At 41.5% G+C, this 27,275-nt stretch overlaps 2 protein-coding genes and 1 pseudogene across 4 annotated transcripts; 1 reads left to right on the top strand and 2 right to left on the bottom strand.

The window, feature by feature from the left end:
- Positions 1-2,038: 2,038 nt before the first annotated feature.
- Positions 2,039-4,676, bottom strand: LOC115143741 (EKC/KEOPS complex subunit TP53RK-like; annotated as a pseudogene).
- LOC115142823 (solute carrier family 2, facilitated glucose transporter member 10) lies at positions 3,866-13,898 on the top strand. Of its 3 annotated transcripts, none has more exons than XM_029682589.2 (7): positions 3,866-3,983; positions 5,007-5,089; positions 5,947-7,203; positions 7,375-7,497; positions 8,843-8,978; positions 9,089-9,188; positions 9,494-13,898. In XM_029682589.2, the coding sequence occupies exons 2-6, from the start codon at positions 5,086-5,088 to the stop codon at positions 9,186-9,188; spliced, it is 1,620 nt and encodes a 539-aa protein (XP_029538449.1). In that variant the 5' UTR covers positions 3,866-3,983; positions 5,007-5,085; the 3' UTR covers positions 9,494-13,898. The 3 variants fall into 3 exon arrangements, with proteins under 3 accessions (XP_029538449.1, XP_029538447.1, XP_029538448.1); XM_029682587.2 differs by having other exon boundaries at positions 9,452-13,898; XM_029682588.2 differs by having other exon boundaries at positions 3,869-3,972; positions 9,089-13,898.
- LOC115142822 (casein kinase II subunit alpha-like) lies at positions 12,957-26,772 on the bottom strand. Its single transcript, XM_029682586.2, has 13 exons — positions 26,635-26,772; positions 23,975-24,249; positions 23,672-23,783; positions 23,431-23,532; positions 23,288-23,338; positions 22,377-22,436; positions 21,970-22,053; positions 21,596-21,706; positions 21,287-21,388; positions 20,914-21,014; positions 19,142-19,290; positions 17,789-17,878; positions 12,957-15,992 (listed from the first exon to the last, which is right to left on the bottom strand). Exons 1-13 carry the CDS (start codon positions 26,767-26,769, stop codon positions 15,874-15,876), a joined length of 1,491 nt encoding a protein of 496 aa, XP_029538446.1. The 5' UTR covers positions 26,770-26,772; the 3' UTR covers positions 12,957-15,873.
- Between the last annotated feature and the right edge of the window lie 503 nt (positions 26,773-27,275).

Below are 27,275 nucleotides of genomic sequence, written 5' to 3'. Positions count from 1 at the left end.
CCACTCGAGATGGACTTTGTCCGGATAGAACTTCTCAACCCGACAGCATAGCACCAGCAAACCTCTCCACCTTTGGGATCTGAGGAATGCTGGACATTTTTAAGAAAATGGGAAAGTGAAGAGTGAAAAGAGTGTGTTAATTCTAAGTCTAAGTATTCAGACCCTTTGACTTTTTCCACATTTTGTTACGTTACAGCCTTGTTCTAAAATGTATTAAATATTTATTTTTCTTCCTAAATCTACACACAATACCTCATAATGACAAAGTGAAAACAGGTTTTTAGACATTTTTGCAACTGAAGAACAAAAATAACTGATTTACATAAGTATTCAGACTCAAAATTGAGCTCAGGTCCATCCTGTTTCCAATAATCATCCTTGAGATGTTTCTACAACTTGATTGGAGTCCACCTGCGGTAAATTCAATTGATTGGACATAATGTGGAAATGCACACACCTGTATATATAAGGCCCCACAGTTAAAAGGCACGTACATTGCAGCCCACTTGGAGTTTGCCAAAAGGCACCTAAAGGACGCTCAGACCATGAGAAACAAGATTCTCTGATCTGATGAAACCAAGATTGACCTCTTTGGCCTGAATACCAAGCGTCACAACTGGAGGAAACCTGGCACCATCCCTACGGTGAAGCATGTTGGTGGCAGCATCATCATACTGTGGGGATGTTTTTCAGCTGCAGTGACTGGGAGACTAGTCAGTGATCGAGGGAAAGATGAACGGAGCAAAGTACAGAGAGATCCTTGCTGAGGAAGTAAGACTGGGGCAAAGGTTCACCTTCCAACAGGACAACCACCCTAAGCACACAACCAAGACAACACATGAGTGGCTTCGGGACAAATCTCAGCCAGAGCCCAGACTTGAACCCATTCAAACATCTCTGGAGAGACCTGAAAAAGCTGTGCATCGACGCTGCAACCTGACAGAGCTTGAGAGGATCTGTAGAGAAGAATGGGAGAAACTCCCCAAATACATGCCAAGCTTGTAGCATCATACCCAAGAAGACTCGAGTCTGTAATCGCTGCCAGAGGTGATTCAACAAAGTACTCAGTAAAGGGTCTGAATACTTATGTAAATGTGTTATTTATTTTACATTTGTAATACATTTGCTAACATTTCTAAAAACCTGCTTAGAATAAGGCTGTAATGTAATGAAATGTGGAAAAAGTCAATGGGTCTGAATACTTTCCGAATGCACTGTCAATGGCTTCTCCACTCCCTGCAGCTGTAGCCTGGAATTGATTCAACTGCTCAAACTGTAGGTGCCGTCTGGATTGAACACAGCCATTCCGGTGCACACGTATTGTGTGAGGGTCCTGCGGGCAATATATCACCATAAAAAAACATGCATAGCATAAACAGCTATTCTAGGATGTATTCGCATACATTTAGTAATACAACAATAATAAAAACTGAACTTGTTTCATAGCCAAGACAAGTACTGTTGTTTGCTTGTAGGGCTGACTTTGACATTTGTCCCAATAACGTTACTTCTAAGAAAGCCCTAGTGATATTGCCATGACAATCAAAATACTGAGCGTTTTGCCTCATACCTTTACAATCCAAAAGGATGAGCATAATTGTGATTGCATTGTTAATATCCCAGCAGCTATTCATTGGGATTCACGTTTGGTTGGGATGTTTACCGTGACAGGACTGGAGAGCAATTCTGAAAGTAAACATTTACACGCCTATCTCAGTCATGTGATTTCCCAGCTCCAATTGAAACAGGAACGCTCATAAAAGATCCCAAGTAAGGCCTTCCTTACATAACAAGGGATATGATTGTGGGCCATCAGAAAGGCACAGAACCTCATTCTAGATTCTCATTACATTGAATTAACCAGTGAAAGAAGTGGTCCTCTGTAGCTCAGTTGGTAGAGCATAGTGCTTGCAACGCCAGAATAGTGGGTTTGATTCCGGGAACCACCCATCCTTAGAATGCATGCCTGTGAGTCACTTTGGATGAAAGCGTCTGCTAAATAGTGTATATTATTATGTCAAGAAAAAACTCAAACAAATAAAGCCAAGGGTCTTTTATTTCAATAACAAATATTTGTAGTAACATAACATTGTCGGACTGACAGCTTCTCCACGGTCTATGCCTATATGCTACCATCTAAATATCAAATAGAACACTTAACAAATCAGTGCCAAACGGGCCATGTCCTTGTAAATGCATTGGTACAAACGATCTCATAGGTTCCCTTTAACAGACCATCGACCTCTTTCTCCCACTCACCCGAACTTTATCAAGCTTATTGACAACGGCGTGGGGCTTATTGGACGAAGCTCCGTAGGCCTTCAGCAGCTTCTCGAACAGAACCTCTGTGTTGGGGTGGGTGCTCAGGAAAGCTTTCTCCAGCCTTCAGCAGCATGTTGGACGTGGTCAAGTCTCCATGGACGGCGTCCTCGTCACGCATGTTGGCCAGAATCCGATCCATCTTCTTAGCGAGCTGTTCCAGACGGTCCTCTGGGATTTTCTGGGTGGAGGAGAGCTGCGTGGAGGAGATGTGGTCTCTGACGGTGATGTAGCCCACAATGTCTTCAAGAAAGATGCAGTGGGAGGTGTAGTCTACAAAGTAGACGACTGGTGCAGATATGCCTGGAGAGAGAGAGAGGAGAGGAACCGAGAGAAAGAGGAATATTAGACACTAATAAAGATCAATGGTAGGCAGGCATATATATTACAAACTTGGTCGTTTGAGCCATGAATGTTGATTGGCTGAAAGCCGCGGTATAGCAGACCGGTATACCACGGGTATGACAAAACATTTATTATTTTTACGTTGGTAACCAGGTTATAATGCAATAAGGCACATCGGACTTTGGTGTATATGGCCAATATACCATGGTTAAGGGCTGTATCCAGGTACAGTCCTTAGCCGTGGTATATTGGCCAAATACCACAACCTGTTGGGCCATATTGTTTAAATATATTATTTGATATGTATGACCTCATATAAATAAGATAAAATTACTTACCGTATAGACCTTCCAATCATCAACATCCTGTAAATTGGAAGTATTTCACAGTTGTCCAGCTCACAAAGACACCACAGCAACATCTCTGCAGTGCGGTGCAGCTCTGCAACTTCAATTTATTTCATGATTTGAAACCATGTAGATCCCCAGCAGTCACTCAACAGCTTTTCAACAGCGAAGTATTGAGAGCACCTCTTGCATGGTTCTGCGATGTGTGCGTTTTTCATCCAGCACCGGGTACCTATATACAATTTAGGAAACCTTTACTTTACAATGGTCGGCCTGCCCAAAAACGTCCCCGATATACACGAGCTTCTGCACCCTGTTTCATCAGTTCTATTTTCTTGAGAAACTGCAGGAGGACCACACTGTTCGCCTCAACAGCCATGTTTACAAATCACTGTTTTTTTTCTGCTTGCAGACAAGTGGCACAATTGCATGTATTTAAAAGTTCTGCCACCCTTAGTTTCGGTGTAAAACTGACAGGGATATTTCAACAGTCGAAATGTAAAAAGACTGGAGATAAAGCCAGGTCACAGATGCTATCACTATCACATCTGTAGGAATAATTCACGAAGGCAAATGATAGCCTACTGCGATGTTTTTTAATGTTTTCATAAAATAACTATCACACATTACGTTTTTCCATACGTGTTGTCGTTCATATGGGCTTAATCGATGTATGAGTTGAAATTAATGCTAGGCCTATGGTATGGGCCTACAATTTTCCAATGATAGTTTCACTAAGTGAAGCATGGGAAAAGTTTCATTAGGAGTTCGATTCTTTTGAATATTTTAAATGTTGTCGAGATGTCGGCCCCTGGTGTCAAAAGTTTGAAATGGAGTCTCTTGCAATTTCAGACTTGCAATTTGAGACGCTTTTCTCTGCCACGTAGCTTCAACTTCCTGATGTAAAGTCATACATTGTGTTGCTCCGAAGTTAACCAAATGCATCTTCACCAGAAACATTGTAAGAACATGGTAAGCAAATTTACTACAAAAAACAAAGCATCTTAGTCATTGCCTTACGTAAATGAGTGCACTCGAGCGCGTTCTCTGGAGTTTAACGGGATACTTGCCTTTGAGTCTATCCGCATGATGGGAAATCTGACATTTTGTTTTACCTCGTCGTTTCTTCTTTGATTTTAACTTTCAGACAATTTTGGTAAGGGTAGTTAGTGTATGTAGTCTACTGTCTAGGCTATATCTGTGCTTTAGCCTATTAATATGCGAACATTCAATAACGGTATTCCATGATAGCAATGATGCCTACCGTCCAAAGATGTACAATCAAGCAATAATTTATTTTACACTTCTGATATGATAAATATAAAACATACTGGTGTTTTACTAATAAGAGCATCAACAATGGCAACAGGTAAAATCGTGGTGAATATCGTATGTATTTTGTACCTTCAATGTATTTCTTATTTTCCATATAGCCATTAGTATGAACCATATAGGCCTGTTTGTTTTGAGCAAGCAATAAAACTGTGGTGTTTGGATGGTGACAGAATAGAATGGAATATAATATTATTATACTGTAAATTGAATAGAATAGATGGGATATAATAGATTAAAAGGCCTTGTAATCAATGTATTACCGTTATTCTAATTGAAACAACGCTGCTGCAGTATTTTTGAAAGGACTTGTTAAATTCATCAATGCATTGTCATCTCCTCTCTGCAGCCTATTTGCAAGGAATATTACATTTGCTACCAGTGCATAAGATGCTTTTTCCAAACAGAGAAAAGGAGCAATGATCTGATTAACGGCCAGAGTGCATTTTGTTGAGCCAATCTCAAGTGGTCTTGTCTAATGAAATCAGCGGCATAAACAGGGGAGTTGTCATGACTACAGAGCTGTGCCGCCTCTCGCACTCGCTGTTTTGTTCATGCGCCGCAGGGCATCTCCTTTTGGGCGCGCGAGGTCATAAGCGTTTATTTCTCTATTTATAAACATCATTTTTTATGTTTCATGGATTATTTTTGCCTCTGTTTTAGAGTCGAGAAATGCCAACATGGACTGAGCCTTGCTTGAACTGAAATGTGTTTTTAGTTGAAGGAATAGCAACTCAATATTATGGGTAAGTTATTTGGATTATTTCAACCTAATTATTTTTCAACATCAAGACAAGCTGTTATGAAATGACACAAAATAACTTATGAGACCACTAATTGTCAAATCCAGGTGAAATATTTGCACATTGCCACTATGTTCTACTGTCCAGCTCCTGTTATTTCATTGGATGTGCATAAAACCCAATTATGTACATATACAGTACATATATATATATATATCATTGGTAAAACCCTTTCATGAAGTAAAACCATGTGGCATAGAAAACACATAAAACATATTTTTTTGCCTGAATATACAACCACTAACAACTAAAATAATGTAGACGTACAGTAGGCCTAACAGTACATGTATGGAATACTTATCCAGTGCAATACTTATGCATATGCAGAACTGTAAAAAAATATATAAAAAAAATAAAACGTTAGCATCATTGAAGACACCGCTTTGTAGAGTTTACAACCATTATCCTGGAGTTTTGCTAGATTAATCCGAAATAGATATTGCATATAAAACACGTATACCTGGACATGAAGAACATAATCAATTATTAATGTCCTTTCTCCAAACATGAGCATACATTTGATTAGTTAATGTTTCTTCTATGGGACACAGAATATGTATGATAAGCACATTTTTTAGCCGCTTTACTAAATGTCCTCTATATAGGCACACATACAGTAATATGAAAATAGACACAAATGATTACATTGTGTTGCACCTTAATATTTTTTTACCTTCTGTGGAAACCATTATCAATTGTATCACATCATCCAAAGATCATTCAAATGTTAACGAAATGAATCCTATACTCACATAATGAATTGTATACTTATATACTCCAAACCTTTTCTTCTTCCCTAGGTTGCTCAACCCTGGCCCTCTCCAGTGTGGTGTCCACGCTTGGTGGCCTGGTCTTTGGCTACGAGCTGGGGATTATCTCCGGGGCTCTCCTCCAGCTCCAGGCCGAGTTCCGACTCACTTGTGTCCAGCAGGAGGCTGTGGTCAGTGCCCTTCTGATCGGGGCCTTGCTGGCCTCCCTGTTTGGTGGGTGGCTGATCGACCGCTACGGCCGGAGGAACTCCATCCTCCACAGCAACGTCCTCATCCTGGCCGGGAGTTTGATTCTGGTCAGCAACTCTTACTTGGCACTGGTGGTGGGCAGAATCACAGTGGGCTTTGCCATGTGCATCTCCTCCATGTCCTGCTGTATCTTTGTATCGGAGATGGTCACCCCCAAGCACAGAGGTTTTTTGGTGACTCTGTACGAAGTTGGTATCACTGTGGGCATCCTGGGAGCTTACGCCATAAACTATATCCTGTCCGATGCCAGGCAGGGATGGAAGTATATGTTTGGGTTAGCCATCGTGCCTACTTTGGCTCAGTTTGTCTCCATTTGGTTTCTCCCGTCCAATGCCGGAACACCTGCAGCAGTCCAAAGAGGTCTTATTCACTCCATTGAGAATCACAAAGTGGAGAATTCGGCACATGTTTCCAACACACTCGATAACCCACAGTACAGCTTTCTGCACCTCTTTCAACAGAAGGACAACATGAGGACCAGGACTACCATTGCGCTAGGCTTGGTGATCTTTCAACAGTTCACAGGTCAGCCCAATGTGCTCTTCTACTCCTCAACCATCTTTCAATCAGTGGGCTTCAAGAGCAATGCCTCAGCAGTGCTGGCGTCCTTGGGTTTGGGGGTAGTCAAGGTGATCGCCACCTTGGTCTCCATGGTGTTTGCCGATAGGGTTGGCAGGAGGCCTCTGCTCATTGGTGGATGTATAGTAATGTCCGTGTGTTTGATGACCATAGGACTTTTGAGCGGGCGTTCAGTGGTCCACACCAACACACCCTGTAATGCTGGGGATTATGTCAATAACAGCACACCCCTATCGCAGCTAACGGTGGAAAATCAATCAAGCTTTGACATTTCTGTCAGTCAACGCCTTGGACGTCACGATAGGACCGAAGTAAGGCATATCACTTACGATGCTGAGAGATCCTTAGGTACTTTGATGCCAGTGGCTTCTCCAGCTGTCCACAATGGAGTGGTGAACTGGATCATTTTATTCTGTATGATGGCAGTCGTCAGTGCATACTCAGTTGGATTTGGACCAAGTAAGTACTTTCTCCTAGGATTATTCATAATTATCGTGTTTTCTGGCAAATTATCTAAATGTGGGGCCACAAGATTATTGTTAAGCTTTGCTAGAAATTGCTTTTGACAATCATATGGCGTTGTCTTGTGAATGACTAGAGGTTAATGTTTGTGAATTTTCCGTTGCATAGTGACCTGGCTCATTTTGAGTGAAATATTTCCTGCTGCGGTCAGAGGGAGAGCGTTTGCCTTCACAAACTGCTTCAACTGGGCTGCCAACTTAATTGTCACATTCTCCTTCTTGAATGTCATCAGTAAGTGTCTACTTCTATGAATTCACATTCAAACAAGTCCGGTTTACTACCATGCATTCGGAAAGTATTCAGACCCCTTGACTTTTTCCACATTTTGTTACGTTAGAGCCATATTCTAAAAATTAAATATTTTTCCCCTCATCAGTCTACACATAATACCCCATAATGACAAAGCGAAAACAGGTTTTTAGAATTGTTGCACATTTATTAAAAATAAAAAAATGAAATACCTTATTTTACATTTTCAGACCCTTTGCTATGAGACTCGAAATTGAGCTCAGGTGCATCCTGTTTCCATTGATCATCCTTGAGATGTTTCTACAACTTGATTGGTGTCAAACTGTGGTAAATTCAATTGATTGGACATGATTTGGAAAGGCACACACCTGTCTATATAAGGTCCCACAGTTGACAGTGCATGTCAGAGCAAAAACCAAGCCATGAGATTCTCTGGTCTGATGAAACCAAGATTGATCTCTTTGGCCTGAAAGCCAAGCATCACGTCTGGAGGAAACCTGGCACCATCCCTACGGTGAAGCATGGTGGTTGCAGCATCATGCTGTGGGGATGTTTTTCAGCTGCAGGGACTGGGAGAACAGTCAGAATTGAGGGAAAGATTAACGGAGCAAAGTACAGCGAGACACTTGATGAAAACCTGCTCCAGAGCGCTCAAGGCCTCAAACTGGGGTGACTTTTCACCTTCCAACAGGACAACGACCCTAAGTACACAGCCAAGACAACGCAGGAGTGGCTTCGGGTCTCTGAATGTCTCCGAATGTCCTTAAGTGGCCCAGCCGGAGCCTTGATTTGAACCCAATCGAACATCTCTGGAGAGACCTGAAAATAGCTGTGCAGCAACGTTCTCCATCCAACCTGACAGCGCTTGAGAGGATCTGGAGAGAATAATGGGAGAAACTCCGCAAATACAGGTGTACCAAGCTTGTAGCGTCATACCCAAGAAGACTCGAGGCTGTAATCGCTGCAAAGGGTGCTTCAACAAAGTACTGAGTAAAGGGTCTGAATACTCATGTATTTTCTAAAAACCTATTTTTGCTTTTTCATTATGGGGTATTGTGTGTAGATCGATGAGAAATAAAACACAATTTAATCCATTTTAGAATAAGGCTGTAACGTAACAAAATGTGGAAAAGTCAAGGGGTCTAAATACTTTCTGAATATACTGTATATAGTGCCAGTCAAAAGTTTGGTCACATCTACTCATTCAAGGGTTAAATCTTCAAAGATTGAACTATATTCCTTGTATGGCGCTCAACCTAGAATGCATTGCAGTATTTAGTTAAAAAGTATCTACCTGGCAATGAAGTTGATTATGTTTCGTCACCAGATGTGATTGGTTTGTCTGGGACATTCCTTTCTTATGGTCTGATTGGAGTGGGAGCGGTGGTGTTCTTTTACTTCATGTTACCAGAGACCAAAGGGAAATCACTGGAGCAAATAGACAGGGAGCTCTGTTTGAAAAGGTATAACTCAAACTTCAGTCTATCATTATGCAGTAAAAATAGAAATGCTATTTTCAACATGATCTGAAATGCAGTTAGATCTAGGAACTTATCGGTTATTTCTTTTGTAGGGTACACAACAGTGAAGAATGCTGTAACATCCTTAGCAGGAGAATCACTTCCCCCGGGTATCAAAGAGTGCACATTGTTAGCTCAGCAACCCAATGTTGAGTAAGTCTACCCAAGTGTTACATTCTAAGTATATATACTGAAACAACGGACTGATGCTAATGGCGGTATTGAAAAGTTTAGCATAGTGATCCGTCCAGCTACCATAACAGAGCTTACGACATGACTGAACAATGTTTTTATTGCACTGGTATTTCAAACTTATTTTTCAAATGCTTGTGAACAATTCTGTCACTTGTTTTCACAAATGAAAATGAAACACAATGTTTTTGCAAGTGACTCTGCTCTTTCTACTACTTTTCAAGTCTGCAAGAAAAATAACAGCAGTTTTCCATTTCCATCAAGAGTCAACCTATACGGAGGTCATCATCTGGCATCACCATCATCAGTTTAGGAGTCTGAGATCGCTGATCCACTGAGGGAGTCTTGCTCTAACCAATGACAATGTTGTCCTATCCTTCACTTTGTTCTATGTATAACCAAGTATGCCTAGCCTACAATGTTTATTTTTGTAAAATGTTTAACCATTTAGAGAACCATAATGGAAATACGTTTTCAAACTTTTGTGTCATCCTCAAAGATTTTAAATGCATTATCCACGTGTGGTTGTATTGTGTTTGAAATCAAATAAATCTATAACCTCGACTCCATAGCCGCATGGGGCTCCTTAACTGGGCCATTACGTCGCAATTGGTGATCTAATCTAATTAGTCATTCAAAGTCGTTAGTCTTTCAAGTTCACTAGAATTCATCAAATGGCACTCTGCCAGATAATGAAGCTCTAAAACAGTAGTCTAACTAAACCTAGCATTACAATGAAAATGTATCACAATTGTCACAATTCATTTCAAACATAGCAAAATGTATATACAGTGCATTCGGAAAGTATTCAGACCCCTTAACTTTTCCACATGTTACGTTGCAGCCTTATTCTTCAACATGCTCCTCAATCTAAACATAATAACCCACAATGACAAAGGGAAAACAGGTTTTTAGAAATTGTTGCATATTTAATCAAAATCAAACACATCTTATTTACAGTTGAAGTCGGAAATTTACATACACCTTAGCCAAATAAATTTAAACTCAGTTTTTCACAATTCCTGACATTTATTCCAAGTAAAAATGCCCTGGTCAGTTAAGATCACCATTTTATTTTAAAAATCTGAAATGTCAGAATAACAGTAGAGAGAAGGATTTATTTCAGCTTGTATTTCTTTCATCACATTCCCAGTGGGTAAGAAGTTCACATACACTCAATTAGTATTTGGTAGCATTGCCTTTAAATTGTTTAACTTGGGTCAAACATTTCGGGTAGCATTCCACAAGCTTCCCACAATAAGTTGGGTGAATATTGGCCCATTCCTCCTGCCAGAACTAGTGTAACTGAGTCAGGTTTGTAGGCCTCCTTGCTCCCACACGCTTTTTCAGTTCTGCATACAAATTTTCTATAGGATTGAGGTCAGGGCTTTGTGATGGCCACTCCAATACCTTGACTTTAACTGTTTATATAGATACTTTTGTACCCGTTTCCTCCAGCATCTTCACAAGGTTCCTTTGCTGTTGTTCTGGGATTGATTTGCACTTTTCGCACTAAAGTACGTTCATCTCTAGGAGACAGAACGCGTCTCCTTCCTGAGCGTTACGACGGCTGCGTTGTCCCATGGTGTTTATACTTGCGCACTATTGTTTGTACAGATGAATGTGGTACCTTCAGGCATTTGGAAATTGCTCCCAAGGATGAACCGGAATTTTTTTTATGAGGTCTTGGCTGATTTCTTTTGATTTTCCCATGATGTCAAGCATAGAGGCACTGAGTATGAAGGTAGGCCTTGAAATACATCCACAGGTACACCTCCAATTGACTCAAATGATGCCTATCAGAAGCTTATAAAACCATGACATAATTTTCTGGAATTTCCCAAACTATTTAAAAGGCACAGTCAACTTAGTGAATGTAAACTTCTGACCCACTGGAATTGTGATAGTGAATTATAAGTGAAATAATCTGTAAACAATTGTTGGAAAAATGTAGTGTGTCATGCACAAAGTAGATGTCCTAACCGACTTGCCAAAACTATAGTTTGTTAACAAGAAATGTGGAGTGGTTGAAAATGAGTTTTAATGACTCCAAACTAAATGTATGTAAACTTCCGACTTCAACTGTACATAAGTATTCAGACCCTTTGCCTATGAGATTCAAAATTGAGCTCAGGTGCATCCTGTTTCCATTGATCATCCTTGAGATGTTTCTACAACTTGATTGGAGTCCACCTGTGGTAAATTCAATTGATTGGATATGATTTGGAAAGGCGCACACACCGGTCTATATAAGCTTCCACAGTTGACAGTGCATGTCAGATCAAAAACCAAGCCATGAGGTCGAAGGAATTTCCGCCGAGCTCAGACAGGATTGTGTCGAGGCACAGATCTGGGCATGTATACCAACAAACTTCTGCAGCTTTGAAGGTTCCCAAGAACACAGCGGCCTCAATCATTCTTTAATGGAAGACATTTGGAACCACCAAGGCTCTTCCTAGAGCTGGCCACCCAGCGAAACTGAGAAAGCGGTGGAGAAGGGCCTTGGTCAGAGAGGTGACCAAGAACCCAATGGTCACTCTGACAGAGCTCTAGAGTCTCTGTGTGGAGATGGGAGAACCTACCAGAAGGACAAGCTTCTCTGCAGCACCCCACCAATCAGGCCTTTATGGTAGAGTGACCAGATGGAAGCCACTCCTCCGTAAAAGGCACATGACAGCCCACTTGGAGTTTGACAAAAGGCATTTAAAGGACTCAGACCATGAGAAACAAGATTCTCTGGTCTGATGAAACCAAGATCTAAATCTTCGGCCTGAATGCCAAGCGTCACATCTGGAGGAAACCTGGCACCATACCTATGGTGAAGCATGGTGGTGGCAGCATCATCATGCTGTGGGGATGTTTTTCCACCGGCAGGGACTGGGAGACTTGTCAAGATTGAGGGAAAGATGAACGGAGCAAAGTACAGAGAGATCCTTGATGAAAACCTGCTCTAGAGCGCTCAAGACCTGACTGGGGCGAAGGTTCACCTTCCAACAGGACAACACTAAAGCACACAGCCAAGACAACACAGGAGTGGCTTCTGTACAAGTCTCTGAATGTCCTTGAGTGGCCCAGCCAGAGCCCAGACTTTAAATGTATGTAGTTCTGTCCTTGAGCTGTTCTCGTCTATATGGTTCTGTATTATGTCATCCTGTATTGTTTCATGTTTTATTGTGGACCCCAGGAAGAGTGGCTGCTGCTTTTGCAACAGTTAATGGGGATCCTAATAAAACACAAAAATACTCAAACATCTCTGGAGACCTGAAAACAGCGGTACAGCGATGCTCCCCATCCAACCTGACAGCGCTTGAGAGGATCTGGAGAGAAGAATGGGAGAAACTCCGCAAATACAGGTGTGCCAAGCTTGTAGCGTCATACCCAAGAAGACCCGAGGCTGTAATCGCTGCCAAAGGTGCTTTAACAAAGTACTGAGTAAAAGGACGGATTACTTATGGAAATGTGAGATTTAAAAAAAAAAGTATTATAAATGTGTAATTTTCTAAAAACCTGTTTATGCTTTGTCATTATGGAGTATTGTGTGTAGATTGATAAGAAAAACTATTTAATACAATTTAGAATAAGGTTGTAACAAAATGTGGGAAAGGGCAAGGAGTCTGAATACTTTCCAAATGCACTGTAAGTGACCTCAAAAGAATACTATAAGGAAAGTAATGTTAATAAAACCTTACAATCAGGAGACACTGAAAAAAAAACATATATACAGTCAGATTTACTTGATAAATAAAACACGTGTTTATTTACACAAATATTTTCAAAGGACATACAAATATATACAGTGAAGTAAGGACTCAAATTTGTCGATGTATGCATGTATTTTTCATATATTGAGATTTCAAATGAAGAAAAAAAAGGATGCATATGTACAGCAGGGTCTATCCTTACACAAGATGAACATTTATGGCACTAAAACGCAGAGAAAATGTAATACATCTTCCAGTATCTACAGTGGCAAGAAAGTATGTGAACCCTTTGGAATTACCTGGATTTCTGCATAGATTGGTATTCAAATTTGAGCTGATCTTCATCTGAGTCACAACAATAGACAAACAGTGTGCTTAAACTAATAACACAAATTATTGTATTTTTCTTGTCTATATTGAATACATAATTTAAAGAATCACAGTGTAGGTTGGAATGTGAACCAATAAGCCAAGGAGTCAGCTAACCTGGAGTCCACTCAATGAGACGAGATTGGAGATGTTGGTTAGAGCTGCCTTGCCCTGTAAAAAAACTCACTCAAATTTGAGTTTGCTACTCACAAGAAGCATTGACTGATGTGAACCATGCCCTGAACAAGAGAGATCTCAGAAGACCTAAGATTAAGAATTGTTGACTTGCATAAAGCTGGAAAGGGTTACAAAAGTATCTCTAAAAGCCTTGATGTTAATCACTCCACAGTAAGACAAATTGTCTATAAAATGGAGGAAGTTCAGCACTGTTGCTACTCTCCATAGGAGTGGCCATCCTGCAAAGATGACTGCAAGAGCACAGCGCAGAATGCTCAATGAGGTTAAGAAGAATGCTACAATGTCAGCTAAAGACTTACAGAAATCTCTGGAACATGCTAACATCTCTGTTGAAGAGTCTACGATACGTAAAACACTAAACAAGAATGGTGTTCATGGGAGGACACCACGGAAGAAGCCCCTGCGGTCGGAAAAAAAATATTGCTGCACTTCTGAAGTTTGCAAAAGTGCACCTGGATTTTCTACAGCGCTATTAGAAAAATATTTTGTAGACAGAAGAAACTACAGTTGAGTTGTTTGGAAGGAACACACAACACTGTGTGGAGAAAAAAGGCACAGCCCACCAACATCAAAACCTCATCCCAACTGTAAAGTATGGTGGGGGGAGCATCATGGTTTGCGGCTGCTTTGCTGCCTCAGCACGCTGTCCAGGCCCTATCATCGACGGAAAAATGAATTCCCAAGTTTTTCAAGACATTTTGCAGGAGAATGTTAGGCTATCTGTCCGCCAATTGAAGCTCAACAGAAGTTGGGTGGATGCAACAGGACAACAACCCAAAACACAGAAGTAAATCAACAACAGAATGGCTTCAACAGAAGAAAATACACCTTCTGGAGTGGCCCAGTCAGAGTCCTGACCTCAACCCGATTGAGATGCTGTGGCATGACCTCAAGAGAGCGGTTCACACCAGACATCAAGAATATTGCTGAACTGAAACAGTTTTGTAAAGAGGTGGTCCAAAATTCCTCCTGACCGTTGTGCAAGTCTGATGCACAACTACAGAAAACATTTGGTTGAGGTTATTGCTGCCAAAGGAGGATCAACCAGTTATTAAATCCAAGGGTTCACATACTTTTCCCACCCTGCACTGTGAATGTTCACACGGTGTGCTCAATAAAGACATGAAAACGTACAATTGTTTGTGTGTTATTAGTTTAAGCAGACTGTGTGTATTGTTGTGACCAAGATGAAGATCAGATTTTATCACCAATTTATGCAGAAATCCGGGTATTTCCAAAGGGTTCACATACGTATTCTTGCCACCGTAAGTGTTAGCCAAACAGGTGATCAATCCAAGAAACGTATCCCCGAAACAAACTAAATACAAAAAGAAAACCACTCTCCTCAGGTACCAACAGCAGATAAATACAAACACATTTCAAGCAAACTTAACCAGGACTCTGGTGCCTTCATATTCAGTTGTGATCTTATATCTAACACCATCCATATTTTCTCCACATATAACTAACTCTCCCCGAGAAAACAAATAGGTTTAGTCGGTCTCCTCTTTCTCAAGCGATTGAGTGAACATAGTTTTTCAAGGAACTGCAAAGCAGCACGTTTGAGAGAAACTTTTCAAAATAACAGAACGGATAGTTTTGCCTGGCTTTCGAAGGGATCGAATGACAATACTGCCATCAAACCATTGCCACAGTAAATGAAACCCATCCAGCACACCACAGCATTTCAGTAAAAAAGAAAAAAAGGAAAACTGTCAGTGAATTCTTACATCAAAAACTAGGTATCCAGTACAGTAGAAAGGCAAGACATACTATTCAGGCTGAAGTGTCATTAGGATACGTTGAGTGAGGCAGCTTCAGTGTTTCAACTCACCACTGGAGCACAGAACAGCACCAAACACTTCCAAATACTATCGGGAAGTCTTTCATAAGGGTGGTATAGAGTAGTAGACTGGACTAAATATGGGAATTGCTTAAGGTGTGCTCGTCCGCGCTCGTTTGACAAGGTTGCATTAGTAAACTGCAGACTGTTCCTTTTGGTCTAAATGCTAATGTCTCTTTCCTGTTGCCTTCCGATGAAGTACTTGTCAGTAATGTACAAAAACAAAACGTGTTCGGGGGGAGAAACCCCCATCAACCTTGGATTCGTGACTCATTCTCAGATTGTGGACATAGACACACACACAGCCATCAAGATGAAATAAATACCTGCATGTGTCGATTACACAGAACATTCATTTCATGTCTGGTTAACACAAGTTCATTCAAGGAGAAACAAATAAACATTGTTCAGGCGAGATAGCCTTCAGAGGTTGGCATTCCTAGATCTCATGGCAGTCGGACTGACTGAGTAAGTACAGATGTTGGTGCGTGCCTGCATGAGTGGCACCCATAGGTTTGCTCTCCTGGGGGTGCCATCACTGGGGGGCACTAACGGAGGCGGGCACAGGGGTGCTCAGGGTGTTGGTGGCAGCAGAGAGGACGGGCGAGCCGGTGAGGGTGCCCAGGGCAGTAGCAGCTGGCAAGGCAGATATACCTTGAGAGGGAAAGGGGGGATTTAGCTTAACCACCGTACGTACACCTCAGAGATAACCACGGGGTTACTTAGAAAACACTCTCCCAAGGGATTCCTGATGATGCAGTGAGCTACAGTATAAACCAGACCTGCCAACCTGGTCCAACTTTAGACGTGTGTGGCAAATTGGAGATTTGTGTGCTTAGACAAACATTATGGATCACACACTGGTTCAGTTCAGTCCTCTAAAAAGGTATGTACAAAACATAAAAGATTCATACTGATAAGTACAGAACATAAAATAAATATATGTTTTGTGTAATTAGCACAGATTGTATGTTTATTCTACTACATGCAGTGTAGAATGGAGATAATTATCTATAACGTTGTTCTTCGCACATGCCCCCAAGTTTAGTCTCTATAGTAGAGGAACGCTTGTCACCTCTCAAACAGGGCAAGCTCACAAGTATGGGCTTTTTAGACACGGTTCCTATAATCAACACTAAAAGATAAATCATTTTGAAAAGATAAAAACAAATGATCGTGTCCACACAGACCGCAAATTGGCTACACAAAGCTTAAGTAGGCTACCGCAAAGGGAATCTGCCCGCTGTTTGCTAGAAGAGCCCGGTGTTTCAGCCTGCTAGAAGAGCCCGGTGTTTCAGCCTACGCCAAGGTCCCGATTGTGTTTCTTTGCAGCGCATACATGATTTCAGATTTTCAAACTTGATCAAATCTAGTGCAAAGGCATTTTAGAAGCATTGCTTCTATAGCTAATACCAAACGCTCATTCATTCTTCACTGAGCAGTCTTCTAAACTCCCAACTCCCATTTAATGCCAAGAAGTTAGATTTATTCTTTTATTATACTTTTGTAATGCTTTTTGTGACGTGGATCATAATTACAGTTGCTGTCTGTCAGGTTGCATGATCCTCGTAATGTTACGTGGAAAATACAACTAATGGGATGCAGAATTAAAAATGTATATCACACTCGAACAAATGCGACCAGTTATTTTTCGCATATGCACTTAATTTCTTTCACTAGTAAATGCGAGTGAACTGCTGGCACTTTAGAGCCCACTGAATGTCCATCTTGTGTTCGCAAACGTTAGCTTGAAACAATGTGTTTACCTTTCCACACCACACAGAGTCGAGAACGGGATTTGTCCATTAGTTTACGTACAGCTGACAGTCGGCGAACTCAGCATCGCAACAAACAGGAGGACGTCCAATAATAGCTACGTACAAAAATGATGTATTCATCTCCATGTCCGTGTGTTGCAGCTCAAGAGTCGGGATGTTAGATTCACTCAGTGGATTTAGTTTTTATTATTGAAATGTAAAAAAATATATATATATTTTTTAAATCAGGCTGTATTTATTTCTGTGTACTTTTAACTCGGATCTCGTACTTGCGTACATGGACAGAGAATTGCGTAGTTGGTACGCAAAATGCGAGCATGTTGGCAGGTCTGTATAACCAATGAGTTACATAAGAAAGATGACAAGGGATGCACTGGCATATGGTGAGTTTAGCTCTTATGAAATGTATTGGATTGAATTACAGTATGTCAATTATGACAATGTGGTAACCCTTGATAAGAAGATTGTCCAATTTGTGTGGACCAATATAGCCGCTTAATTCAATCTTAACACAGACCAAGTCGGCTGCTTGATTTGGTTTAATTTCCAAACTTGGCCTCCCGCAGACAAAACATCCTCCTTAACACTGAGTGATGGGAGTCTCGGGGAGTTCAGATGAGGATGCATGGGTGGGAGGGTTAGGATGATTAGGGTGTGTGTGTTTGCACTCACCAGTGACCGTGTTGGCTGTGCTTACAGTTGTATTTCCGCCGGCAGGGTTAGCCGACCCCGGCATGCGACCCTGGTCTTTGACAACATTATCTTTGTGGAAAAAAGAACTCATATTAAAAACACTGAACAACCTCTAGTCTCGAGTCCCTAGTCACTGCAAGTAGATGGTCATAAGGAACTGCAGATAACCAGTGAACTGGGTCGTGTTCATTACACACAAAATGAAGGAAAGCAGAGTAAACCGAGGCGGCGCTACCTGAACGTTTCCAACATGACACGCTTGTTTTTGTTTGCCGTTGTAAAACGTTTTGCTAGTGTGCCCGAATGAACAAGACCCCGATTAGAACAAACAAAATAATCTTCTTATAGCATGACATACAGCCTACGAATGACAAACTTCCTGCTCCTTCATTACATGAAAATAACATACCTTTTAGCTGCGAGTTGCATTCAACAGAGACATTTGGTTGAGATGCAAAGTAACCCCAGTCATAACAAGCCTTTGATTTGTGTCAAAATACATTTGTGGGGCAGAAAAACAGCAGTTAATATTCAGGTAACTGACTAAATCAAGGAAACACCAACAAAGTGTCTTAGAGTGTGGGGCCACCACGAGCCAGAACAGCTTCAATGCTCCTTGGCGTAGATTCTACAAGTGTCTGGAACTCTATTGGTGGGATGTGACACCACTCCTCCACAGAGAAATTCAATCATTTGGTGTTTTGTTGATGGAAAAAGCTTTCTCGGGCGCCGCTCCAGAATCTCCCATAACTGTTCAATTGGGTTGAGATCTGATGACCGACAGCATATGGTTTACATCGTTTTCATGTTCATCAAACCATTCAGTGACCACTCGTGCCCTGTGGAAGGGGGCATGGCCATGGTAGCCAAAATAATGGCCTGGCCAGCATTTTCACACATGACCCAAAGCATGATAGGATGTTAATTGCTTAATTAACTCAGGAACCACACCCACTTTCAATATACTTTGTAACCCTCATTTACTTAAGTGTTTCCGTTATTTTGTCAGTTACCTGTAGGTCCATTGTCAATTTTACATCATTTACGATTGCGTTTTAGGCATTCAATTGTGCCCTGGAGTTTTCTAAACCAAAATAAAACATTTCCACCCTATTCGGAAAACTAAATCCACCAAAAAACCAAAAAACAAACATCTGCAGTATTTTGCACACCCCTGTGATAAACCCACAGGTCCCTTCCAATCGCATCAATATGGGACCATGGTCTAATTAACCATACCCCTAACCTTACATTTTCTTTTCACGATATAGACAATTTTGACTTTGCAGTTCGGCTAAATGTACTGGCAACTGGATCCCTCCTCGCACTTACAGTAGTAAGGGTGAGCCATGGCCTCGTGGGCGGTCAGCCGGGCCTGATGGTCATAGCGCAGCAGCTTGTCCAGGAAGTCCAGGGCCTCGGGGCTGACCAGGTGCTGGTTCTCACTGTGGACGAAGCGCTCCCACCGCTTACGAGAGTGTCTGGAAGGGGAGAGCAGGTTAGCAGCAGTGCAAAAAAACCACACAAAAAAAACCTATGCACAGCAGGGTCTAGATTCAGGTGTTTTTTAAGGCAGGAACAACTAATATCCCTTTCAAACTAAGACGAAACCCTTTAGCGAGGGGGGTGGGCTTTTTCCAGCAATAAAGCATGTACTTTTATTTTTCTCGCCAACTGACCTAGTCATGATTGCTGCAATGTGTTTAAAAGCCTCACCAACCCCTGGGTATAAAAGTCCCCTTTCATCTTACCGTCTTTGGCATTAAATCATGTTCTATTGTTGTTGTCCAACATCAAACTTGTTCTTGCCATTATGAAAAATGTTAAACACAAAAATGGCAGTAATGCTGATCATTTCAGCACTGTTTTGACTGGGACAGCGTCAATGTCAGGTGTTTGTTTTCGCTGAATCTGTTTGGATATTTGGTTACAATTAGGCTGGAGATATGTTAGCTAGGTTGAGGTGAGTGCTGCTCGTGATCATTTTTAGTCTAGTTGGCTGTATTAGCACTAATCAGAACATGTTGCTAGCAAGTTATGTAGCTTAACACGTTTATTATTTTGCTATTCACTCACACAGTAGCCTACTCCCAACCAAAAGCTCGTGACTTGCCTGATAATCAAGCAATGTGATTTTGATTACACATAATATTTTTGTAAATTTGGATAATTGGTCCCTGGCTGGGCAAATAAATACATGGAGGTGGTAGCTCATCTAGTCATCCATCACTGATCAGAAACATTTAGCATGCAACAATGAAGCCTAAAATCAAGTGTAGGCCGATTGTGTCGCTCGATCGAGTACAGGCAACTCCAAAAGCCTGCAGAGGTTGTGAAATATGAACACGAGACTCGCATGCTTTTCAAAATATAGATTGCTTTTATTTTTTTTAATCACTCCCTAACAACGCAGAGTGAGGATAGGAAAAAATGAAACCTGGATCAAAAGTGACTTTCAAATTACACAGAGGTTTATTCAGGACCGATTTGGATTTTAGTTACATGATCAGAAAGAGCAGATTAAGGTTTCTCAAGCACATACAAATTCTCAAAAAGGTGTCGGCTTGGGTTCCCTTTAAAAATATCACTTTTTTTTTTTATATGACCACAGTTCAACACGATCCCGTATTTTATTGTTATATTCCATTCTATTCTTACTATAAAATATATGACTGTTGACGTATCAGGGCAGGGGAATGTGAGTGTGTATTGTCTGCTTTAATCAACAAAATAAACTGGTGATTTAAGTTGCATGGTGCTGCCATGTAGCCTATAGGCTGCACAGACCAGTAACAATTCAAATCCAAATATACTATTATTTTAAAAACATTTTATTCGTCTTAACTAATTTCTTTGTGATGGTGTATATTCATTGGACTTATTAAAATAGACGCCCCACCCACATCTGCACACTCGTCACCGGCATGCGCACAACGGGTATAAAAAGGTGTATTCAGGCGAGATTATGGAAAAAAATTAAATAAAAATGGGCCTGCTTGCATTTATTTTTTACAGGCAACATACCGTAAACCCTATGAGAAAGGAGTATAAGTTTACAAACCCAGTGTAAAAAAAAAAAACACTAGTGAAGACAGCCAACGTACCTCCCCAGAATGTCATTGAACCGAGGCTCCAGCTCAATGTTGTACTTGTCGATGTAGTCATACAGGTCTTCCGTTCCCAACACCTTGGCTATTCTTACCAACTACAAAGTCAGAAACAACACCAGGTAATTCATCTCACCTGGGGCGTGTGACGTGAAACGCTCTGAACGTTGCAGATAGAAATGGAATGAATAGAGCCGACAGGATTCCCTATTGTCCCCAATAGAATCATATCTGTTCTACACAGTCTATTTCTATCTGTTTGTTCTGTAACCTTACACCCTCTTGAACAGGCCCACGGCTATGTTCTTCACTGGTAACGAGTGTGACCTTTGAGACATGGTGGACAAAGTATCGGAGAGTGTGTGTTTACCTGGTCGTAGTTGTCGTGGCCGTGGAAGAAAGGCTCCTTCCTGAAGATCATGCTGGCCAACATGCAGCCCAAGCTCCACATGTCCAGACTGTAGTCATACATCTGGACGAAGACAGTGGGGGGGAAAAAAGAGAAAAAAAGTGAAGATATTTTGTTTTCACACTGCCCTGTAACTATGGTGGATGAGTAACCAGCACAGCTCAGTATTGTGAAAAGGTTATCTATATGCATATATATGGGATGTACACAACAGCAAATAATACAGACTGAGCTGGTCACACAATTCATAACAGTAGCAGGAAAACATACCTGATAGTCGACCAGAAGCTCGGGTCCTTTGAAGTAGCGAGAAGCCACTCGGACGTTGTACTCCTGTCCCGGGTGGTAGAACTCAGCCAGACCCCAGTCAATAAGGCGCAACTGGAAGAATACACAAAACAGAGGCAAGTCAATACTGAGAGAAATACAACAGGGTTGTGCTCATTAGGGCACCAAAACAGAGTGAAACTGGGAGAGACTACTTGGACTTTGGGGTATTGTATTGAGGATTGTCGTGGTACAATATCAAATTTCTATTTAAACTAACCTACATATTGTAGTCACATTCAATGGATGACAAAGGTCTTGACTAGGGCGAATCAGGCAGTTATTGTGTCTCCGCCGCATTGGTTGTAAACACTCACCTTTCGGTGTTCGTGATCAATCATCACGTTGTGGGGTTTCACATCCCTGTGCATGATTCCCATGCTGTGGCAGTAGTCCAGGGCCTGTGCACAGAGCCAAGAGCCAAGAGCCAAAATGGCCGCTGGTTAGCAATGATGAGGCTGGGGATTTACTCAACACAGTAATGCAATAAAGGCAGAAATTACAAAACAGATGTTGTCTACCCGTCTTGGTGCACAAACATGTTGATGGGAAAGAGCTGGTATGTAACCATTGGACAAAGACAAACAAGGGGCCTATACTCTAAGCATCTGAATGTTCTTGTTTTTGAGAGGGGGAAATGCTGACTCATGTCTGGCAAAGCCTCTGGGCTTCTTACACAAATGAATGGGATAGTTCACCCAAATGACAACATTACGAGACTAACCTTGAGGATTTCGAACATGTAGAACCGGATGTCATAGTCTGTCAGGGTCTGGTATAATTGCTGCAAGTAAAAACAGATGCAGTGAATCAATACAGTGATTTAACTACACCCTGAACATTACATGCAGATAGATAATGGACCTAGACCTGGGCCAGTAACCGAAAGGTTGGTAGATCGAATCCCCGAGCTGACAAGGTAAAAATCTGTTGTTTTGCCCCTGAACAAGGCAGTTAGCCTAGGAACAGTGGGTTGTCATTGGAAATAAGAATTTGTTCTAAACTGGCTTGCCTAGTCAAATAAAAAATAAAAATAACAAGCGTATAGGTCTTTGCAACCTGAACACATTATCCAATACAAAGAATTCACATATTGAAATCAAAAGCTATCAACTTGGGCATCTGACTGGTAACATCTAAATCTATTATTAATGAATTCAACACCAAAGTTGCTCATAGTGTACCAGCAACTGAGAATAGAACCAGAAGACAAGAAACATCCTGGCACTGCACCTTTTTGTGCCTCAACACACACACACACACACACACGAGACTGGGGAAACAGCATGTATGCCAAGAACGAAGGTTTCACAGGGCTTTTTCTCAGAATAGAGATGATGTACACAGTTAAGAATCAGGGTGGTATTCATTAAGTACCAAACGGAAGAAAACAGACTAAACCGGAGAGGGACTACCTGGGGTGTAATCATTAGTCCAAACAGTTGAAAATTAGAGTTTACTGGATAAATTCAGGTAGTTCCCTCCCCGTTTAGTTTTCTTCCATTTGGATCCTAGTGAATACACCCCAGAACTTGTCCAATAAGAATTTTCCGCTGCAAAACATTTTGCTGCGATGTGCATAAGATAAAGACTGTAAGACTGTATAAGTGTAAAAAAACAGATGCTCTGGCTTACCTTGAAGTCAGTGTTGTTGACATGTTCAAAGACCAAGGCGGGTGTCCGAGACTGAAAGAAGAGAAAGGGTTGTTGCATCAAAGTCATGGCATGCTCTAAAAGAACAACAGCGTTTTCACATCTTTCCCGCCATTCCTACTCACCACTGGGTCTTTGACGATGTCTTTGAGGGAGATGATGTTAGGGCCCCCGCGGAGGTTCTCCAGGATCTTAATTTCACGCTTGATTTTCTTCTTCTTGACGGGCTATGAACACAAATAAAGACCAATTGTATTGATCGTCTGGGTGATTTTAATTCAATATGAATCCAATGAGAGTCTGCATCGAATGGCAATCTATGAATCTATGATCTGAATGATGTTGATTTCTCATCGTGGCCCTTACCTTGAGTATTTTCACCACAACCTTCTCGTTGTTGGTGATGTTGATTGCTTCAAACACTTCACTGTACTTCCCGCGTCCAAGCTTCCGCACCAACTGGAAGTCATCTTGATTTCTGCGGGAATAATTGTTTTGTCAATTACACCATTCAAGGGAATTAAAATTAAACTGCAAATGACAGAAAGGGAGCAGACCTTGATCTGGCCTTGAGATTTAACATGGAATGAAGAGAAATAGTAATTTCAGACTTCTCATAATAGTTTAGCAAGCACCAATGTCGCTGTGACTTGAGAGACTGGTATGTACCCCCATTCCACCACATGGGACTCGTAGTCCCAGTACTCCCTGGGCCGGTGTGTGTTGACATCTGTGTACACACGGGCCCGACTCTGCACGGGTCCTGGCATGTCCAACAGCTTGGCAGAGGAGGGGGAGGGGCCACTTACTGCAGAGAAGGACAAGGAGGGAAGGGGGAGAGGAGGGAAGGTGGGGTGGGGCCTCTTCGTGACAGGGCAGGGGGTAAGGGGGGTGGGGGGCTTTGGCTGTAAGCAAGGGAAGCCACCAGGGGAACCTCTGGACAGCTGAGACAACAGGGGGAGAGAAAATAAACAATGACAGTTATATTCGTGGACCTCTATAGCTCAGTTGGTAGCGCATGGCTCTTGCAACACCAGGATAGTGGGTTTGATTCCTGGGACCACCCATGCGTAAAAATGTATGCAAGCATGAATGTAAGTCTCTTTGGATAAAAGCATCTGCTAAATGGCATATATTATTATTATTTATCTTATTTGAGACCATCACCAAGGCCAGATCAAATAAGCATAATTTACATGTGCGAAAAAGAAAAGAAAAAACTTCCCGAAGAACTGATGGCCAGTGCAGACAATCACAAAGTTTCGACAGGTGTGTGTAAAATCTATTTGATGCACAGTTACATTTACAACACTGCATTTGTTGACCATAAGTCTAAAAAAAAGTGAAGAAGAAGCTAGAAGGCTATGGATTGTTGCATACAAAATTCCAGGCCTGACTACCAGTAGGTTGTTTTTAAAGTGGGTCACTGCACCACCACCAACGTATTGACACAATGTTAAATTACTAAGGCTGGCGGGGATAAGCTATATGACTACTGACTTAGTGGCGCAACGGTCTAAGGCACTGCATCTCAGTGCTAGAGGCCTCACTACAGACCCTGGTTCGATTCCAGGCTGTATCACAACTGGCTGTGAATGGAAGTCCTATAGGGCGGCGCACAATTGGCCCAGCGTCCCGGTTAGGGTTTGGCTGGGGTAGGCCGTCATTGTAAATAAGAACTTGTTCTTAACTGACTTGCCTAGTTAAATTAATTAATGCTAAATCCATTCCAGGGTTTTATCTACAGATACCTTTCAGTTACTAGTCCAACACTCTAACCACTAGGCTACCTGCCACCCTGCAGGATAATGGACCTATATATTTTTTAATAAGAGCATCTTTGAGAACAAACAATCAACAAAGGAAATGCTGCACAGGAAGAATGAAAAAGTCCAAGAATGATGCATTCAGGAATATTTTTGTCATGGCATGAATTTGTTATAATGTTTGATCAATTCAGATTGCATAAGTCATAGCAAAATGTGTAGAATTGCAGGAAATTTGCTTTAAAACTGAAAAATGTTGTCACTGCGGGCCAACACGAGACCTCAAATGTTTGGTCGCCCGACCGCACCAATGGCCATGCCCAGCACCGATGCCCCATTTTTGTCCAGAAAAAAACTCTGCATCTCTTACATCCATGATCATGAATATGTTTGATGGAAATTCCTCATTAACGCTGCAACTTCTTTTTTTAAGACAAATAATATAGCATTTGGCTTTTTATTCTATTTTTAACTGAAAAAAAAATCCTTTTGTTGAGCAAAAAGTTCAGAATACTCATACAGGCATGTATTGCTAAATTAAGATTTCCATCCATATTTCTTGCCAATAGACCAATTTCATCTGCAATATTGTCAGTCAAGCCTTCACTTATCTTTGCCAGCAATGGACAAACGGTCATAACTGTGGTGCCTGTCATAGATTGTGGTTCCTGTCATAGATATCCTCACTTGAGCCAATTTAACAAAGCAGTCAATGCATTTGTGGTTCAACGGTTTTACCCAGAGGCTCCTTTTACCTAGCTTTGATATATGTGCCTGGTACATGAGCCTACACCTAGCTCTTACACCTCAGATTACACTAGGTTTTAAGAACTGAAGTACCATCTTCTGGGATAGGCAAATCAACTGTTGCTCAATAAGTGATGGGGAGATAACCAGTTACCATTATGTGAGCAACAGTTGCCTTTAGAATTCAGGGACGGTGTGATATTAATAGAGTGTATTCATTTCGCGGATTACGTTGCAAAACGTTAAACGAAAACCTGAGTTTCTATTGGACAAATTCTGTTTGGTTCAGAGTAAACATGCCACATGCGAGTTTCACATCCACTACATATCATAATATGATGAAGTTACACTAGCTAGTTTTAATTGAAAAAAAATGTGGCTATTATTAGTCCCCTTCTGTAATGGATGCAATCTCTTGGGGAAAAGTGGTGTTGCTGCCCTCTGGCTAAAATAGTTAACTAATGCCATGTTTGATAAGAAACGCGTCTCGTTGTATTGAGGAATAACAAAAGTGCGTTAGCCCAGTGCCCCAGATTTCAAGTAGAGGTACGAAAGTTCGCTAACGTTAATTGGCAAAAGTTTGCGAAATCAACGTGTCAGCTGTAAATTGTTATCCAATTGGATAGATACCGGTAGTCTCCCTACCCCACCATCAACCTCTCGCCCCAACTTACATGCGTAACGTTAGTAGGTAGCTAACTAGTCACCGGGTCCCACTGCTGGCTTGGCTAGCTAAATCGGTTAGCATGTCTAACTGACTGCTTATTTCATAAAATAATTTAAACCAGAGGACAAACTTCCATTGTATATAGCTACCTCTTTGATCAAATATGGGATCCAAGTGAAGGCAGGTTCGCTTTCTTTCCTCTCGCCGGTGTACTTCTGTATGATTTCTGCTGTCTCAGAGACAATATGGCGGACTACCGCGAAGGGTGTAATTGCAGACAGCATTTCTGGGCGTTTTCTGATAGGGGCGTTTCTTGATATCAAGTTCTACCCATTAATGGGTATAAGGCCATTTTTTAGGCTTAAAAAAAAATCTATGAATAAATCTGGACAAGGCTAGCCAGTGTGAGAGAGGGCTTGACAATGCGCTTGGGATGGAAATGGAGAAAACGTTGGAGAAGCAACAGCTGTGCTGGAATGCAAACTATATATGGCCCTAAGTTCTAAAGCCATGGAGGTGGAGGATGAGGGTAGAGGACCTGAATGGTCTGCAGTGGAACTATTGTGGCACGTCTCGTAAAGAAAGCATAAAGAGGGCCAAGGTATGAAGCAAGAGTAATAATGTGTTTGGGTGGAAAATGGTGATGGTGTTTGATGAGGAATGGAAAGTGGTGATGGTGTTTGATGAGACCACAGGGTGTAAATGAGGCCCTATCTGACTAACCAATGGCTTAGAGAATGATAGGTGAAGTCAAACTAGCCCGGTTGATTGGAAAATATAGATTGCTCAT

The sequence above is a fragment of the Oncorhynchus nerka genome, linkage group LG15 (assembly GCF_034236695.1).
Source record: "Oncorhynchus nerka isolate Pitt River linkage group LG15, Oner_Uvic_2.0, whole genome shotgun sequence".
In the NCBI taxonomy this organism is placed as follows: domain Eukaryota; kingdom Metazoa; phylum Chordata; class Actinopteri; order Salmoniformes; family Salmonidae; genus Oncorhynchus; species Oncorhynchus nerka.
Note: the sequence above shows the minus strand (reverse complement) of the source record. Positions and strands in the feature narration are given on the sequence as shown.

Coding starts and splice junctions, on each gene's coding strand:
- LOC115142823 (XM_029682589.2), top strand. Junction 7,204..7,374: donor CTCAGTTGGATTTGGACCAA/GTAAGTACTTTC, acceptor TCCGTTGCATAG/TGACCTGGCTCATTTTGAGT. Junction 7,498..8,842: donor CTCCTTCTTGAATGTCATCA/GTAAGTGTCTAC, acceptor TTTCGTCACCAG/ATGTGATTGGTTTGTCTGGG.
- LOC115142822 (XM_029682586.2), bottom strand. CDS start 26,769: ATGCTGTCTGCAATTACACCCTTCGCGGTAGTCCGCCATATTGTCTCT. Junction 23,784..23,974: donor TCCCATGTGGTGGAATGGGG/GTACATACCAGT, acceptor TTATTCCCGCAG/AAATCAAGATGACTTCCAGT. Junction 22,437..23,287: donor TCAACAACACTGACTTCAAG/GTAAGCCAGAGC, acceptor TTTTACTTGCAG/CAATTATACCAGACCCTGAC.